Below are 17,798 nucleotides of genomic sequence, written 5' to 3'. Positions count from 1 at the left end.
AGGGCAAGCTTCTATACTAACACAAGCACTAAGTCAGTCTACTATATACAGCTTTCTCTGGACAGTCACGACATGAGACTCATATTTTGACACGTATTGTGACAAGGACTTTCACAGCTTCATCTTCACTATACATCTCCAAAGGTTAGTTTTAATACTAGATTATAAACATTATGTAGGATGTAATATTTGTTTAGTACAGCATGTATAATGTAACATTATAGTGTAGATATACTTGTGTGATTTGAGTGTATGAATGTAATTTATGTCATAAGTACAGTAACGATAATTAACACAGCATTCATGTTTATGATTCTCTGATGTAATGTACTATAATATTTTCTTATGATAAAGGCGACAGATATAAGTATTTGTGTCCGCCATATTGTTTGCCATGAGAAATGTGTGTTGTGTATAATTATAAGCATATTACAGCACAGGAAATGTGTATATTTATGTAGGTTTATCTATGACATTCTATTTGAGATTATGTTTGTAGTGGGTTTAGATTGAATAAATATGGCAGTAGATTACTATGTATATTATTTTATGATATTTATATTTAAGTTAGAATGACATGTGTATGTTATTTTTAGATGGATCTGAGTGACAAGTGATTTGGCCTACTATCACCTGAGTGCCATACATTCGGTAGGCATAGTAATTTAGTTATTCATTGTTTATATTTCATGTATGTATAATATACATCTTGTATATAAAAGTGCATTGATGCAGTTGAAGTAATATGGAAAACATCATATAATAATGTGGTGAATGCATTTTAATTATTATATCAGTGAGTGAGTGAGTTGGGTTTAACGCCGCTTTGAACAGTATTCCAGTTATATCGCGGCGTGTCAGCTTATTGTGGGAGGAAAGCCCGAAGTGATGCAGGTCTCAGACGTTTACCATTTCGGTGAAACCCACGAGCACGGGTATGGTGCTGACAAACCTAGAAACATAATCGGGGCGAACCTGGATCGAACCAACAATCATAGGTTTCTGGCGTTCCCAAGGGACGCAACTCTGCACAGAGAATCGCGGCGCCTTAGACGACTGGGCCACCCGTGCCCCCCAATTATTGTATCAATAACGGTGATAAGTGCAATGTTTTAATGTGTATAACTATCTATTTATTATTTGTTCAATTATGTTCCAGGGTGAATATTTGTATTGAAAATAAACTTCTGGCTTCTTGGTCACAACTCACCCCCAGCAGGCGTTGGTCTTACTTGTGAGATTTGCACTACCCTAACCTGCTACAAGTCAACCATGATGAAAAACTTGATCAAAGCCTAAACCTTTAGCCTGTTTTCACACTTCTTACCCCTGCCTGCTGGATTGAGTTTAGCATAAGGTGTTGGAAAGAGAGTGGGTGATTTCAAACAGTCAAGGGTTCAATAAACATGGGACAAATGAATACCAATTTATTCCTGATAGGAAATACACATTATTATAAAATAATATCCTGATATTTTCAAACAAACAGAGGTTAAGACGAAAGCGAACATAAAATTTGTAAATTTTCTTGAACTTTCTTGAATTATGTGAATGAATGTGGAATGCGCTCATATTTGAAACCTGTTTAAATCGTGAAATTTGTGCTAACTGATTTCAATAACTATATCTCTGATACCTTTAATTTAACTGAGATGAAATCTGTTTTATGGGCAAACAACAGTGCAATGATAAATCATGAACCATGTCAGTAAATCTATTAAGCAAACATTAGACAAAATAAAAAAAAAAAATTTGAGGTTGTCATGTTGTTATAAGCTGTATGACAAATGGCCTGTGGGAGGATACCTTGTCATGTCATTTGCTGAAATGAGAATATTAGGCTTATTACAACGTCATGTTATAAAAATTGCAGGATGCAATAACAAACTTAAAAATATTTTCTCCAATCCTGAATTCAAATATTTTGGTAGAATAATTTTCATAATCAAAACATCTAAATCCCATGTCGTAATGCTAGCAGACGTATGAAAATCAACCATGGCACGCTTTACCCAACCTCAGCATAAAATATTGCGCCTGTCACACCCAGAATAAACACAAATCACTACATAGTATCAGCTATTACCACCAAAATAAAAGAACAATGTGACTTTAACGATATAATTGGCATGTTATTAAATCTGTTTGACCTTGTATGCCCCCTGACCCTGAAACGGGAGTACATGTATCAACATGCAAGTTTCTGAGTATCTTTTATTTCAACTTTTGTTGATATATGAGGATCCTCATTTGATGTTACGTTAAACATAAAGGGATATGATTCATGCAACTGTACATGCTGATGATTTTGCTTTCACTACAATAAATTGTGTACCGTGCAATACGCCCAGGACTTATAGGTATCGTTGATCTGCATGATCACCCTCCACAACAGGTGCGCGAAAATAGGTGCAACAAATGTTTTCAGAAATAACATGCATGCTATTTTCAGTATTAGTTTCACATTAAATTTGGGATATTTTTGGAATGTTCGCTTTAATGATACATTTATAGATTCAATAGCATGATTTTTTTAACAATTTGACGAAATACTCATAAACTTATTACATAAATGAAAAAATCATGTTCCATTAAAAACAGTGATCTACAACACCAAAGTTACTAAAACTTAATCCTTTGGTCTCTTAAATCCTACCAGAAGTCAAGAATCAAACAGTCACGGGTAGACTTTCAAAACGCATGCAAATTTTGATTCGCATGAAGTTCAACATGGTAGAGAAAGGCGGTAACCACTTTAATAATCTCACCATATTTCGCAATTCGTAGCACTGTATAAAATATGAGTTACATGATGTTAAAGCTGAGATGATGATGGTTGTGATTTTGAGATTGCGCACTTAATTCACGCGCACTTAATTCACTGTTGAAAAGGGACGTTTTCTCTGGACTATATATGGTCCCATGGCACTATGAGGGTGTGAAAAGTGAGGGACCATATATGGTCCCGTGGCACCAAGAGGGTTATAGTCAACAATGAACAGAAATACAGAAATATTAACCATAAATGGTATTACCTTTCAGTTGCCAATCATCCTCTAAAATACACATATTTTTAATTATTCCTGGTAGAATTGGATACGTCTACAGTCGGCAGTCCCGTTCAGGGTGCATATTTCAGTTACAGTGGGTACCGATCTTGTTCAAGTTGTTTCCATTTTTCCTACCGACAAAAGTTCTTAAGTTCAATAAAACATGTTCCTCAGTACAATTACTGATTAGATCTGAGGTTATTATTACAATGTAGGCATCAATGAGGTTTTTCACAAAATGATCGGCGAGTGTCTTCGTAGTTATTCAAGAAGTATGCTGTTATCAATCAGTGAAAAATTTATAGATTTCATAGATTCATAGATCGATTCTGAAGGAACCAATGTACCTTATATTCCTATCCAAAACAACTTTGCAGCAATGTTTACTTGACTGAATGATGGAAGAATGTGTCATTTTCCTGTTGCCATTTTCTTAGAGAATTCCAACATTAAATATATGATTTAATTTTCATGTTAATTTTTAGTTTAAGGGTTAATGATTACCAGCGCAGTAATTTTCTTAACAGATTGGTTACAGCATACATGATTGTCAACAAATACTGATTACCAGACTTTGTTTCAAGTGAGGGACCAACACAGTCAATAATAATGCTGGTAAAGGCTCAAAGGGGAAGGAGGAATTATTTTATTAGGTTTACCTACACAATACAACACACATGACAAAACCTTGTACACATCCTGATAAAAGCTTGGCCAGAAGAAATGACCTGAAATTGTAATACAAGTTTTGTTAACACTTAACTGACCAGCAATAGGAGTATCATGGGACAATCTCATCACATGTTTACGTAATTTCTGTGGAACCTCATCTTCAGCAGAAAGGTTCTAATTTTCTAAACAAAACACTATCCTCTAAGTAGTAACAGCCTCTTTGGAATAAAAGTGCTCATCAAGCAAGTAGTTGGATTTGAGGATTGTTATCCTGTTTGAGAGAGTAAAGGGTCAGAGCCTTAAATAGGATCAGTATTAGGCTAAACAAAAATAATAGTCTTGGTTCTCAGGCACTGCCCGCATCATAATTAAGTTCACCGCATGTTTCGGTTTCATTTCCATTTTTAAAAAAAAATTAAAAAATCCTTAAATATTCCAACTGTATTCAAATACTGTATTCCCTCTTGGAAAATCTTGTTTGCCAAATATCGAATTACAGCACGAGTAGGAAATATACCTGCAATTTCATCAAAATGGAGTGGCACACCAGTAACTCCCCCAATACCCATAAATAAAACATCTGAGTTTCTGATACACTTCTGTAAATGACTTGAGTGCCCCTGTTTCCTCTTAGTAAAGTAAAAGGGTTGTAATGTGAATATTTGATTTCTTTGGGAATTGACTACCCAACTTGCTAGGACAGGAACCCATCTCAGCTGAGATAGATTCCCTTTCCTGACCTGACCTGAAAGTATCCAGACCATTTCTGGAAGAGTAACCACACTGCCTGAAATAACCCTCATTAGGATCTTAATAAATCATCTTCTACTGTGCAGCCTGATGTAAATGATCTACCTTCTGTTCATCAAATAACGACACAAGCAGCTACAGCAGACAGTGTAGCTGACAACCAATACCATGACAGATATTAACTAGCTACAGATGACAGTGTAGCTGACAACCAATACCCCAACAGATATTAACTAGCTACAGATGACAGTGTAGCTGACAACCAATACCCTGACAGATATTAACTAGCTACAGATGACAGTGTAGCTGACAACCAATACCCAGCTGATATTAACTAGCTACAGAAGTCAGTGTAGCTGACAACCAATACCCCGACAGATATTAACTAGCTACAGATGACAGTGTAGCTGACAACCAATACCCAGCTGATATTAACTAGCTACAGAAGTCAGTGTAGCTGACAACCAATACCCTGACAGATATACACTAGCTTCAGATGACAGTGTAGGCGACAACCAATACCCCAACAGATATACACTAGCTACAGCAGACAGTGTAGGCGACAACCAATACCCCAACAGATATACACTAGCTACAGCAGACAGTGTAGCTGACAACCAATACCATGACAGATATTAACTAGCTACAGATGACAGTGTAGCTGACAACCAATACCCCAACAGATATACACTAGCTACAGATGACAGTGTAGGCGACAACCAATACCCCAACAGATATACACTAGCTACAGCAGACAGTGTAGCTGACAACCAATACCATGACAGATATTAACTAGCTACAGATGACAGTGTAGCTGACAACCAATACCCCAACAGATATACACTAGCTACAGATGACAGTGTAGGCGACAACCAATACCCCAACAGATATACACTAGCTACAGATGACAGTGGAGCCGACAACCAATACCCTGACAAATATACTCTAGCTACAGATGACAGTGTACCCGACAACCAATACACTGACAAATATAAACTAGCTACAGCGGACAGTGTAGCCGTCAACCAATACCCTGACAAATATATACTAGCTACAGATGACAGTGTAGCCGACAACCAATACCCTGACAAATATATACTAGCTACAGATGACAGTGTAGGCGACAACCAATACCCTGACAAATGTATACTAGCTACAGCTGACAGTGTAGCCGACAACTAATACCCTGACAAATATAAACTAGCAACAGATGACAGTGTAGCCGACAACCAATACCCTGACAAATACATACTAGCTACAGGGAACAGTGTAGCCGACAACCAATACCCTGACAAATGTATACTAGCTACAGATGACAGTGTAGCCGACAACCAATACCCTGACAAATATATACTAGCTGCAGTGGATAGTGTAGCCGACAACCAATACCATGACAAATATAAACTAGCAACAGATGACAGTGTAGCCGACAACCAATACCCTGACAAGTATACACTAGCTACAGCTGACAGTGTAGCCGACAACCAATACCCTGACAAATACATACTAGTTACAGGGAACAGTGTAGCCGACAACCAATACCCTGACAAATGTATACTAGCTACAGCTGACAGTGTAGCCGACAACCAATACCCTGACAAATATATACTAGCTTCAGATGACAGTGTAGCCGACAACCAATACCCTGACAAATATATACTAGCTACAGATGACAGTGTAGCTGACAACCAATACCCTGCTAAATATATACTAGCTACAGATGACAGTGTAGCCGACAACCAATACCCTGACAAATGTATACTAGCTACAGCTGACAGTGTAGCCGACAACTAATACCCTGACAAATATAAACTAGCAACAGATGACAGTGTAGCCGACAACTAATACCCTGACAAATATAAACTAGCAACAGATGACAGTGTAGCGGACAACCAATACCCTGATTGGCACTGCTAACTGAAGGTATATTGCCCAACAAATTCAACTGTGAAATATAGCCTGATAAATTATTTTTGGGTAATACATGCCCAAAATAGAAATACCTGGTCACATGCAACAAATGTTTAAGCTAGTGGATGAAAATTTTCTAATCTTCAGCTGCACCATTAGGCTTGAGGAACATAGGGTCTAATGGGTTGACAGCCTTTGATTGACAAGGTATTGCAGAAGTGTCCTTCTAATGGTAGAAAGTCACAAAATATAGGCTCTTCTGTGAGATAGTGAAGATTTGTCAACAAAGACACAATACCACAGATCACTAAGAATTTACCCATGCTCAGTACCCACGTTACCCAGGAAGCAATGATGTCATGCAACTACACATTACTGCTTTTCACGGACATCTTCCATGGACACGTTCTTCATATAGTGGCTTGCGAGGACTGTCGGACCTCCAAAAACATCCTTCCATGATAGCTCTAATAGAGCACTTACTGTGTAGAGCCATCGCAGAGGCACCTGTCCGCATCTCATGAGGAATGTTAGCTCCTGATGGATCAAGGTTGGCAATCTCATAAACCTGAAGGATGATGGTGCGCAACCACACTATGATGTTGTGGCTGATTTCAGTCATGGAGGTCTGGAAGATGGGAATAAACAGGTGTTTCCGAGCACCACACAGTGTCTTGTAAACAGCGATGGATGTAAACTCGCAGAGCATGCATAGGGCACAATAAGAATTTCTCCTCATCTTCGGCTCCCACAATCGATGATAAAGGTGGGATGGAGAATGACTGGTCAGGCTGTCCCGGTAGGTGATTCCTGGCAATTACATCCATGAGATTAACAGCTCTGTGCCTAACACTTTCAAAGCGAGAGTAACCAAATAAGTAGTAATGGTTCTGCCTTTTAGTTGTCACTTATTATGCAGATAAAGGATACATTCAGCCAGGAATTGAGGAGACGCTGAAGTGGTGTCTCGATCCTTTCCTTTACAAAGTGTTTCGTAGGATTGCCACTTATCATTATAAAGGTCTAGGGTCAAAGGTCTGTGCACCATAGCACCTAGCGCTCTCTCAAGATGAGCCAGGCATGCAGATGAAACCTGCTTGGTGTTTGGTGTGGTAACCTGCTGTGCAGATGGATGAGTAGGTTGGGACACCACGGCAGAGCTTGTGGATTGCTTCCTGCAAGACTTCTGAGGTCTATGAACCACCCTCTTGCTGGCCACCAAGGTGCGAGGCTCTTGGATGCCTTGAAGTACAGGGGGTGGAAAAGCGTATGCTCTTAGCCGCTCTCAAAGGGATACTGAATGCATCCACCACCCAAGCCTGTGGGAATGGAATCAGAGAAACATAAGTTGAGATCTTGTAGTTGACTAAGGTGCCGACACATGAGATGAAACGCCTTGGGGATGATGCTTCCATTCCTTTGGAGCTACCGTGTCTTGTCCTCAAGATGAGCACCCATAACATGTAGTGAGGCATCTACGAATAGGTGTGACGTTGAGGATAACTCTGTAAAGGAGATACCTCCTAAGACGTCAGACTCTTCCGTCCACCAGGTGAGTTGACTCACCTGAAGTAAGGTGGTAGAGAGATGGATACTCAAGGGCCTTAATATCTTACTAAGGCGCCAGGAACTGCTTGATCGGATGCAGGTGTAGGTGACGTCTGCTCGTCAAATCCTGGGCTGACGTGAGTAATCCCAGGATCACTTGAAGTGTGAGGGGTTGTGGAGAACAGAAGACAGATGGTGCAGTATCTTGATCCATCTGTCCCATGGTACTGTAAGGAGCTCATAGGCCTCCTAAGAACTGGCGACAATAAGAAGGAAAGTTCCGACTTTGTCTCATTCTCCATCCATTCCAGTTGATGTAGCAGTCGCCTGGTGTAATCCCTGTGTAGGATCAGGGTCGCCACGTCCAGATGGTTCAGCAGACAGTTGTCTATGTACGACTCGAAATAGAAGTCCCTCAGGTGTAGGTAGGCAGTTAGTGGCTTCGTGAGACGGGTAAATAACCACAGGGCCACTGAAATACCAAATTGAAGTACTGACCATTGGTAGTTGACACCACTGAACTGAATTCTGAGGAACTTCTGGTCACTGGGATGGATAGGGGCATGCAAATAAGAGTCCTGAAGGTCGAGGCTGATCAGGGAATCATAAGCATTGATTCTGGTCCTGAGCAGTGTCAAGGGAGTTAAGTGGAAGTATGGCGGACGCTCCAGGTAGCGCTCATTGAACAGAGAGATTGTGAATCATTCTCATCTTGTTGGAGTCCTTCTTTGGTCCAAGGAAGATGGGCACTCGGCACTGATCTGTCTGGAACAGGCCCCCTATGAACTGGAACCCGCACAAAGGAGTTAACTACGATCCATCCCAATTTAAATTACAGACGCCTGGTGAAATCCCGTTAGCGTACCAGGGTGAACATGTTCGGATGGCTCAGGAGACAGCAGTCTATGTACGACTCGAACCAGATGTTCCTCAGGTGTAGAAAGTCAGTTATTGGTTTGATTATTTGTGTACGTACGTTGAGTATGAAAACGTCCTTCAGTAAGGCCCAGTTCTGCCAGAAGAGTCCTACGATCTACAGGGGTGTCGACAATTGGGACGACTGGGAGTGGGAGCTCCCAGTCGTGACTGTCCAACGCTTCAGTGTTTCCCCCTCTTATCCCCCACCCTGCCTCGGAATTTTCCACAGTGGGACATATCGGAGCCTTGTGGGTTGCCCCTACCATGCCCTTTACCACAAAATAAATCCTGGTCCTGCTCCTTGAGAGACAAGCGTCGTGGCTTGTAATTGCTTGACCTGCCTGCAGGAAAAGCTCTGAGACACATGCTCCAATGCCTTGAGCGAGGTCTCACCCCCTGCGTAATTGGAGACCTGAGCGTGCGTTTCTGTGACTTGGTCATTGAACAGAACACTAGCTGACCATGGCAGATTGAGGAGCCGGCATTTAAACTCTGAATCCCACATGGAGAACACTAAGCAACCAAGCCTGTGTGTAACAGTGATCTCTGCTAGGGCTGCTTGAAGATGGTTCCTCATAAAGCCTGATTTCAGTTTCAATGAAAGCAAATCTGGTGCCTGGGACTTTGAGCATGGTTGGTCTCGAAGAGCCAATCATCCTCATCCAAAGTGTGAGCCTGGGCCGCTACCGCGAAGGCATGGATTATTCTACAGAGGAATCCCCATCCTCCCCGCCTGATACATCTCTCAAATCCGAATGGTGGTGATGCGCTCTCCTCGTAGGTGAGTGACTTCTACTGCAGTGCGTAGTTCTTACTATAGCAGAGTGCTTTAAAGAAGCACCTGGTGAGAGTGAACTGTGTGACGAAATGTGTAGCTGATGCTGGAGGTTGGTACTTGGCGCCGGCACCTGGTACATATGTGCCATGGATTGCAGTTCTGCAACCAACTATTCTGCAGGTATGGTGCTGGAGGATGCACATACATCTGTTGCGCTACAGAGTAGGCAGGCGATGCAGTGCTAAGCTGACCTAGCACTGATGTGACCTGTCAATAAGAGAAACTCGGCGGAGAGAGAGGTGAACAAAAATTACGGAAATTTGGAAAGATTTTTTACCACTGCAAATTGTACACCGCGCAAGCATGTGTCACACAAAATTAGAAGTTGTACTTGAAGTAGACTTCGGCATACCGATGGTAAACACACAGTTGCAATCACCAAAGATTTTAGGAGTTTCTCAAAGTGTATAAAATACAAACACACGAAAAACTCTTTATATTGCCAAAGGCTATGGATATTTAAATATACATAAGCATGTTAATACCTAGTCGAGAATTGAAAACAAACTTGACTTCCTTGGTCAGAGGTAAACTTTCTCTGTCGACGACGAGGAGTAATATAATTTAATGTGACGTCACAACTAGTCACATGAAAGCACTGATGGTCCTGCAAAAAGCAGGCTTGAGATAGAAACAGCTTTTTTTCCATTGCAAAGAGCTGTTTCTTTTGTTGTAAGGTAAAAGGTAAATGCATTAAGGAGTAATGCAAGTAAAAATTATGTTAAGTTGCGTGACATCATCACTTCTGGCGTCACGTGGGTGCTGCGCTTGAGTCCTGCATCTCTTCAGCTTGACCCCTCACAGCTTCGTTTCTGTCAAATGTAAGCTGTAAATGCATTAATGAGTAATGCAGGAGTTAAAAAATTATACATTTATGTAAGCATATGTAAACATCACATTATGGATCAAGCAAGCCTTTACCGACAATTGTGACGAAACAACACGTCACGCTGACAGAATTTCTTTTATGGGAAAATCAGTTTATCGTTCACATAATGAATAATGCAAAAAAGAAAGAAATTCCAAGGAAGACCAAACTGAAGTTTCATTCACCTAGAACGTATGATAAACCCACTGTTGAAGGATATAACAAGGACAAGGGCAAGGACAGATAACTCTGATGTGTAACCAAGAGCCACAGGTGCCCTGGGTGTGGAAGTGGCACATTTTGGTTCTATGTTATATGATCGAAATGAAGTTGGAAACTGCAGTATGTTGTGTCAAGAAATAATTAATGATTTTCGTTAAGTACATTATACTATAATATCACTATCATAAACATCCAAAGTTATCGTACACAGATAATCAGTTCATATAGAGACAACAGGGCAAATGGAATCACAAGGAAGCAATGAAACTGGCTTGTGTGACAGAACGTACCTGTACATTATCTTCAGTCACATGGATTTCTGATGTGTAGACAAACTCAATGAGAAGTGATAATGCTTTTGCATCTATTTCCTGAAGAGTGATGCGATTTGCTTTTGCTTCTGCCATTTCTCCAGTGAACATAGCATAGAAATATTGACTGCAGGAAGACAAGATGGCTTTGTGAGATGGAATCTCCACTGAGTCCACGACAAGCACTATGTCACATAACAGTCCATGTCTGAAACAAAGTCAACTCATTTTAGTTAGTTTAATAAAAATCAATCATTGTTTAAGTTTTCTATAAATTTATGGTAAAAAACAAAGGATTAGTGCCATTCTAAAACAAAAAAGCTATTTGCATCACATTCAAAAACAGAACAGAAGCACCCACATCATCACCAGAAACATGTGTCATGAACTATCTAATTTTGATTATACCAAAAAGGTGAAAGCTGATGAGCATAACCAATTCTTTGACAAGGTGAAAAATCAAACAATAGTTATCATTGTGTATAATTCTAAGAATACTACCTCTATTACATCATTGTTATAAATTTCTGTTTGGGCTGTCTATCACACTATAAATTTATTTAAATTTTCAACGAGACGAGAACACATCACTTCTTTCACCCATGATCCTCATACACTAGATGCAGATTATTTGGGGAGGTGGGAGGGACTAATTCCTGATGTAATAGAGGAAGTATTCTTAGAAGTATACACAATGTTAACTATTGTTTGATAATTCCTTTGAATAAATACCCTAGTTCTATTACATCATTGCCAAAATACACCAGAGGGACCGGTGGGATCTGGCATCTAGTATCCCCAGATAGCAGTTGAAGGGGAAATATATATGTATAAATATAAATGGGAAGGAGACAGGAGGTAATTGCCTTGTAATCTAGATTCCCTGGAAAAAGGCTGTATGACGTCTACTTGTAGGGACGCTAGCGGTTTTGATGTTGTAAACTGACGTTATAGTGGTTCTGATGTCACTTCCTCTGACCTTCCTTATGTCACTTCCGGTTATCGATACTTACTGACATTACCGCTGCTTCTAAGGTTTTTCTTGACATACTTCCTGTAATGATACATGAATCCTCTTTGAGGCAACATAATTGAAACCTTATCTCCTTTTAGGTGTATTATAGATATGTTGTCATTTTCTATATGACTTTATATGAGTGAGTGAGTGAGTGAGTGAGGTGGGTTTAACGCCGCTTTTAACAGTGTTCCAGTTATATCACGGTGTGTCAGCTTAATGTGGGAGGAAAGCCCGAAGTGATGCAGGTCTCAGACGTTTACCACTTTGGTGAAACCAACGAGACTTTATATGACTTCCCATTAGTAATACATATAAATGGTTTAACCGTTATTCTGTTCCTTGAGTCTCCCTTTGACAACAGTGTCTGGAGATCAGTACATCCATGGCTTTCAAGTAGAAAACCTTATGTTACTTATTTCCCAACAATCTCTGATTCCCTGTTACCCATGACATGACCTTAATGTACTTAGCAGACTGTTCAAGGGGGGGGGGGGGGGGGTAACTAACCTTGTAGAGTTATATAGCCTGGGAATTGTGTGATTTTGTGAGCTCTGCAACTTCCCCATGTTGGCGTGGAGAATTGTGCTCTGCAATAGCTGTCTGAGATAGTGGATTTGAGCCATCCTGCCACAGTAGCCTTGGTGATATCCTTTTCTCATGAAGGCTTCCAGGTATATAAATAACCGTTTTCTCTGATCAGTAGCCTTCAATGGTGCCATGTCTGAAGTTCTTATAGTTTCTGAGATGTAATAGAAAATCAGCAACTATAGGCAGTGTAATGTCTGAGTCTAATAGGCCTCTTCCAGTTCTCCACTTGACAAACTTGTTCCATCTGTTGTTAAAGATGGCAGTGGATGCTGGTCTCCAAGAGCTTGCCACTGTCTGTGCAACTGATATGGAATAACTCTCCCAACTCATGGACAGGGCATCAACCTGCAGGGCTAGAGGGTCCGGTCCAGGGCTGACGTAGACCGGTAGCTTGTTGTTGAGGCAGATTGCAAAGAGATCAAGATGTCGAGTATCCCAGATTGATGTTATCCACTTGATTATCTCTGGATGAAGTGACCATTTTGTGGGCACGATCTTGTTCCTGCGGGATAGGCAATCTCCCAGGATGTTTAACTTTCTTGGAACTCACTGAGTCTACCAACGCATAACCTCCTTCAACAAAAGTGGAGACCTTGTGCCCCCTTGATGCTGTATGTAGACCATGTTGTATTGTCTGTGGCAATCAGGACTGATGAATGGAGAAGTCAAGCTAGGATTGCTTGGTAGATAGCTCTTATTTCCAGACAGTTGATATGTAACGTCTTGTCTAGGGGCGACTATATTCCCTGTTTTGTGACGTGCTCCCCATCCTTCGCCTGACGCGTCTGTGCAAACATGATGACTGGAGCGGGAAATCTGAGTCGTGTGCCTGGCATGACGTATTGACGAAGTAGCCACCAATTTAGCTCTGACACCTGATCTGGTGGAGGTTGTTTTAACTCATCTAGATCTACAGCAAGTTGACCAAAAGGGGGAATAATCAGCCAACCATTCTGTCATTGAGACCGTGCGGGTGGAACGTTTTTAGCTCAAATATCCACCTCAGTTCGAGTGATCTTCTCTTAACTGTGGTGTCAGTGGACTCAGGGTTTTCCTTGAGCTGTGCTATGTTGTTATATCTAACATCTTTGGTGCTGTGATCATCACTATTGAAGTGATTGGCTACAGGTTTGTCTCTCTTGTAGCTGATGTTTGCAAAGTGTTCTTCAGTCTGGTCTGAAATTCTCTTTTGGATTCCCCGACGTATTGTTTCTTGCATTTGTTGCAAGTAAGCAAGTAAACTATGTTTTTACTTGTACATTCAAACTTGTGGGTTTTGAATGTTTTACCTAATGTCGAGCTGCGGAACGTATGTGTTTTGCATAAGGAATTTCAAATTTTGCATCCTTCTCTTTTCCAACTCTCATTTACGAAGTTGACTACCTTGCCGCTAATTTGCGGTTTGGTGGGTGGATAGTTTAATACTGTCCTGACTAGGTAATCCTTGATTGTAGGATTCCTTCTGTAGGCCGAGACATGGGGAATTGAGAAACAACTTTTGCAAGTGTCAGAACCGGTGAGTAGATGCCACCAGTTTCTGATGATCCTGTTGAGCTCCATGTTCAATGGATTGTAATCGCTAATGAGCACCTGTTTCCTGATTGGAGCAGGTTTGGGTTTGGTTGCTAAGAGTGATTCTCTTTTGCACGCATCTGCCCGGGATTTGTTTTGATGTAGTGTCTTTTTCGGGTAGCCCCTTTTGAGGTAGTAGTTAATGAGATTTCTACTGTGTGTGTCATAATCTGATTCAGAAGAGCAGATTCTCCTGAGTCTCAGGAATTGGCTGAATGGCCCTTTCATTTTTATATGACTGGGGTGACAAGACGTGTACAGCAGATAGGAGTGTGTGTCCGTGGGTTTGTTGTATAAAGTGAACTGCAGTTTGCATTCCTTTTGGTTGAAAGAGACCCACGTGTCCAAGAAGGCCACTTTGTTCCTGGAAAATTCTGCGGTGAATTTAATGGAATGGTGTGCATTATTAAGAAAGTTAATAAATGCAGCTAGGCGGGTTTCTCCTAGTGTCCAAATCATGAAAATGTCGTCAATAAATCGGGCGTAAAAGTCCGGCTTATCATGGTACCCAGATAGGAGTTGAGTTTCCAATTCTCCCATAAAAATGTTGGTGTAGGACAGGGCGACTTTCGTCCCCATAGCTGTGCCTCCAACTTGTAGATAATGTTGGTTATTGAACACAAAATTGTTTTTGTGTAAGACAATTTTTAAGAGAGAGAGTAAACCGGTGGACGAGAGTTGCCAATCTGGTTTAAACTTACGAATGGCTTGTGCAACGGCTCTGAGACCTTCGCCGTTTGGTATGTTAGTGTACAGCGAGGTAACATCCATAGTAACCAACATGATATCTGGTTGTCTGGGAGATTAAGTGATTCTAAACTCTGTATGAAGTGTGTTGTATCCCTGAGGTAACTGGGATATTTGCTGACAAATGCTTTGATGTGTTCGTCTACAAAGCTACTGATATTTTCAGTAGGTGTGCCATTCCCACTGATGATGGGACGGCCCGGTATTTTTCCTGGAAATAAACATTTGTGTATTTTGGGGAGCAGGTAAAATCTACCTGCTTCTGTGTTTTGCGGTAAGAGTCCCGTAAAGCATTTGTGTGATAGTTCTTCTTTAAGGAACAGATTGGTTAGTTCCTTGGCAACAATTTCAGAAAATCTTTCTGTGAGATCATGGTCTGATTTGACATAGAACTAAGTGTCAGAGAGCTGTCTTTCTGCCTCTGATGTAATCAGTAGTGTTCTGTATTACTACTGCCGAACCTTTATCAGCTTTTTTAATAATGATTTCACTATTAAATTTGAGCTGTTTTAGTGCAGTTCTTTGCGTGCCGGTAATGTTTTGGCGTCTGCATTTTATATTACCAAGTTTGAAAAAGTCATTGGAGACTGCTTTGATAAACAACTCAAGTGTTGGGTCAGTATAAGGTCTAGGGGTCCAAGTGCTTTGGGGACCGAATTTGCGAACCAGTGTATTTTGGAGCGGGTGTGAAGTACCATCAATGGAAGAATCATGGAAAAAGTGTGTGAGACGTAATTTTCTGAAAAATTGTTTCAGGTCAGAAAAGGTTTTACTTTTGTCAGTAAACCTGGGTGTGGGGCTAAATGTGAGTCCCTTGTTTAGAACCTCTAATTCGGATTGATCAAGGTCATAATTGGAAAGATTGATAACAAAGTTGTCCTGATAAGATTCACCAGTTTAATTATCTGAATTGTTGTTCAGATTCAGGTCAGAAAGTTTATTGCACAAACTGTTGTTGTTAAAGTTGAGGTGTTTAGATAACAACTCTAAGGCCCGTTTGAGGTCACGAGAATTGTTTCCTTGGTTGCCCCTGTCGGGGCTAAAGTTCTGTCGTGGTCTGCGTGGTCCACGAGCTCGATCACGTGATGGTTGTCTCGAGCGGCGATATTTGGTAGATTTGGCCCGTTTCTGGGTCTGGGTCCCTTGCACGTATAGTTTGGCGGCGAAGGGGTCAGATTTGATTGCCGCCTGTTGTAGGCTCACAAATCTGGTGTTGAATTTTTCATGTGTGGATTTGTGCTCTCTATCTTTGACTGCTTGACAAGCAGTGTTGATGATGTTTTGAGAGTTTTGGTCCGCTCTGGAGATGATTTTATCTTCCAAGAGTTTCACTGATTCGTTGACTGAAGCAAGCTGGCGTTCTAAAAGTTCTTTTTGTGTACTCATATCCCAGGCAGACGCTTGCAAAAGAGAATCACTCTTAGCAACCAAACCCAAACCTGCTCCAATCAGGAAACAGGTGCTCATTAGCGATTACAATCCATTGAACATGGAGCTCAACAGGATCATCAGAAACCGGTGGCATCTACTCACCGGTTCTGACACTTGCAAAAGTTGTTTCTCAATTCCCCATGTCTCGGCCTACAGAAGGAATCCTACAATCAAGGATTACCTAGTCAGGACAGTATTAAACTATCCACCCACCAAACCGCAAATTAGCGGCAAGGTAGTCAACTTCGTAAATGAGAGTTGGAAAAGAGAAGGATGCAAAATTTGAAATTCCTTAAGCAAAACACATACGTTCCGCAGCTTGACATTAGGTAAAACATTCAAAACCCACAAGTTTGAATGTACAAGTAAAAACATAGTTTACTTGCTTACTTGCAACAAATGCAAGAAACAATACGTCGGGGAATCCAAAAGAGAATTTCAGACCAGACTGAAAGAACACTTTGCAAACATCAGCTACAAGAGAGACAAACCTGTAGCCAATCACTTCAATAGTGATGATCACAGCACCAAAGATGTTAGATATAACATCATAGCACAGCTCAAGGAAAACCCTGAGTCCACTGACACCACAGTTAAGAGGAGATCACTCGAACTGAGGTGGATATTTGAGCTAAAAACATTCCACCCGCACGGTCTCAATGACAGAATGGTTGGCTGATTATTCCCCCTTTTGGTCAACTTGCTGTTTTACTTTCTGATAAATCAGCCCCATTCTTAGTCGACAATTCCAGCACACGCCGGCACACAACAATGCCAATAACGCATTGTGACGTCACAATCACACCAACATAACCCGGCTACGTGACGTCATCATGTCATGACGATAACAGTCTATCGTCTGTAAACAATCAGCCTATTAAGATGTCAGACTTACACTCTTGTGCTGCATGTGGGAAAAACTATACCCGGAGGGATAGTTTGCCCCGCCATTTCAGCGCCCCCCACTCTTCCATCCGTATCAAGTGCACAATCTGCACTAAATCCTTCAAAAGGCCCGACGTGCAAGGGCACACGTTAAACGTATACATTGACCTTACCTGGAGGCCAATTACACAAAGGGCGACTATCTAATCAAGAAGTCCGGAGGACAGTCCTGCCATAACAGTAACGTGAGTGCAAAATCCTACACCACTATCCATCGTTTTCCATTTCCTTGGATCCCAGTGCCACCATTCACTAAATGGGACAATTATGTCATTGCAGGAGGCGACCTGGACACGGAACCCTGGAAGATGTTCCCCCAACAGAACCGGGAACACCTAAAAAAGCCAAGCCGGTAACATCGCCGCCGAACTAGATACCATTTTGGAAGAATTCAGGGAACTCCGACCCA

General features: G+C 41.1%; 1 protein-coding gene across 3 annotated transcripts in view; it reads right to left on the bottom strand.

The window, feature by feature from the left end:
* The window catches only part of LOC124117407 (kelch-like protein 3), a 211,884-nt gene that overhangs the window by 147,976 nt on the left and 46,110 nt on the right, over nucleotides 1-17,798 (bottom strand). For all 3 annotated transcript variants that reach the window (XM_048402644.1, XM_048402646.1, XM_048402645.1), the window contains exon 3: nucleotides 11,068-11,296. In XM_048402644.1, coding sequence (XP_048258601.1) covers nucleotides 11,068-11,296 — 229 coding nt within the window. The remainder of the gene's footprint in view (nucleotides 1-11,067; nucleotides 11,297-17,798) is intronic.

The sequence above is a fragment of the Haliotis rufescens genome, unplaced genomic scaffold (assembly GCF_023055435.1).
Source record: "Haliotis rufescens isolate VD_foot unplaced genomic scaffold, xgHalRufe1.0.p SCAF_28, whole genome shotgun sequence".
NCBI classification, from domain to species: Eukaryota; Metazoa; Mollusca; class Gastropoda; order Lepetellida; family Haliotidae; genus Haliotis; species Haliotis rufescens.
Note: the sequence above shows the minus strand (reverse complement) of the source record. Positions and strands in the feature narration are given on the sequence as shown.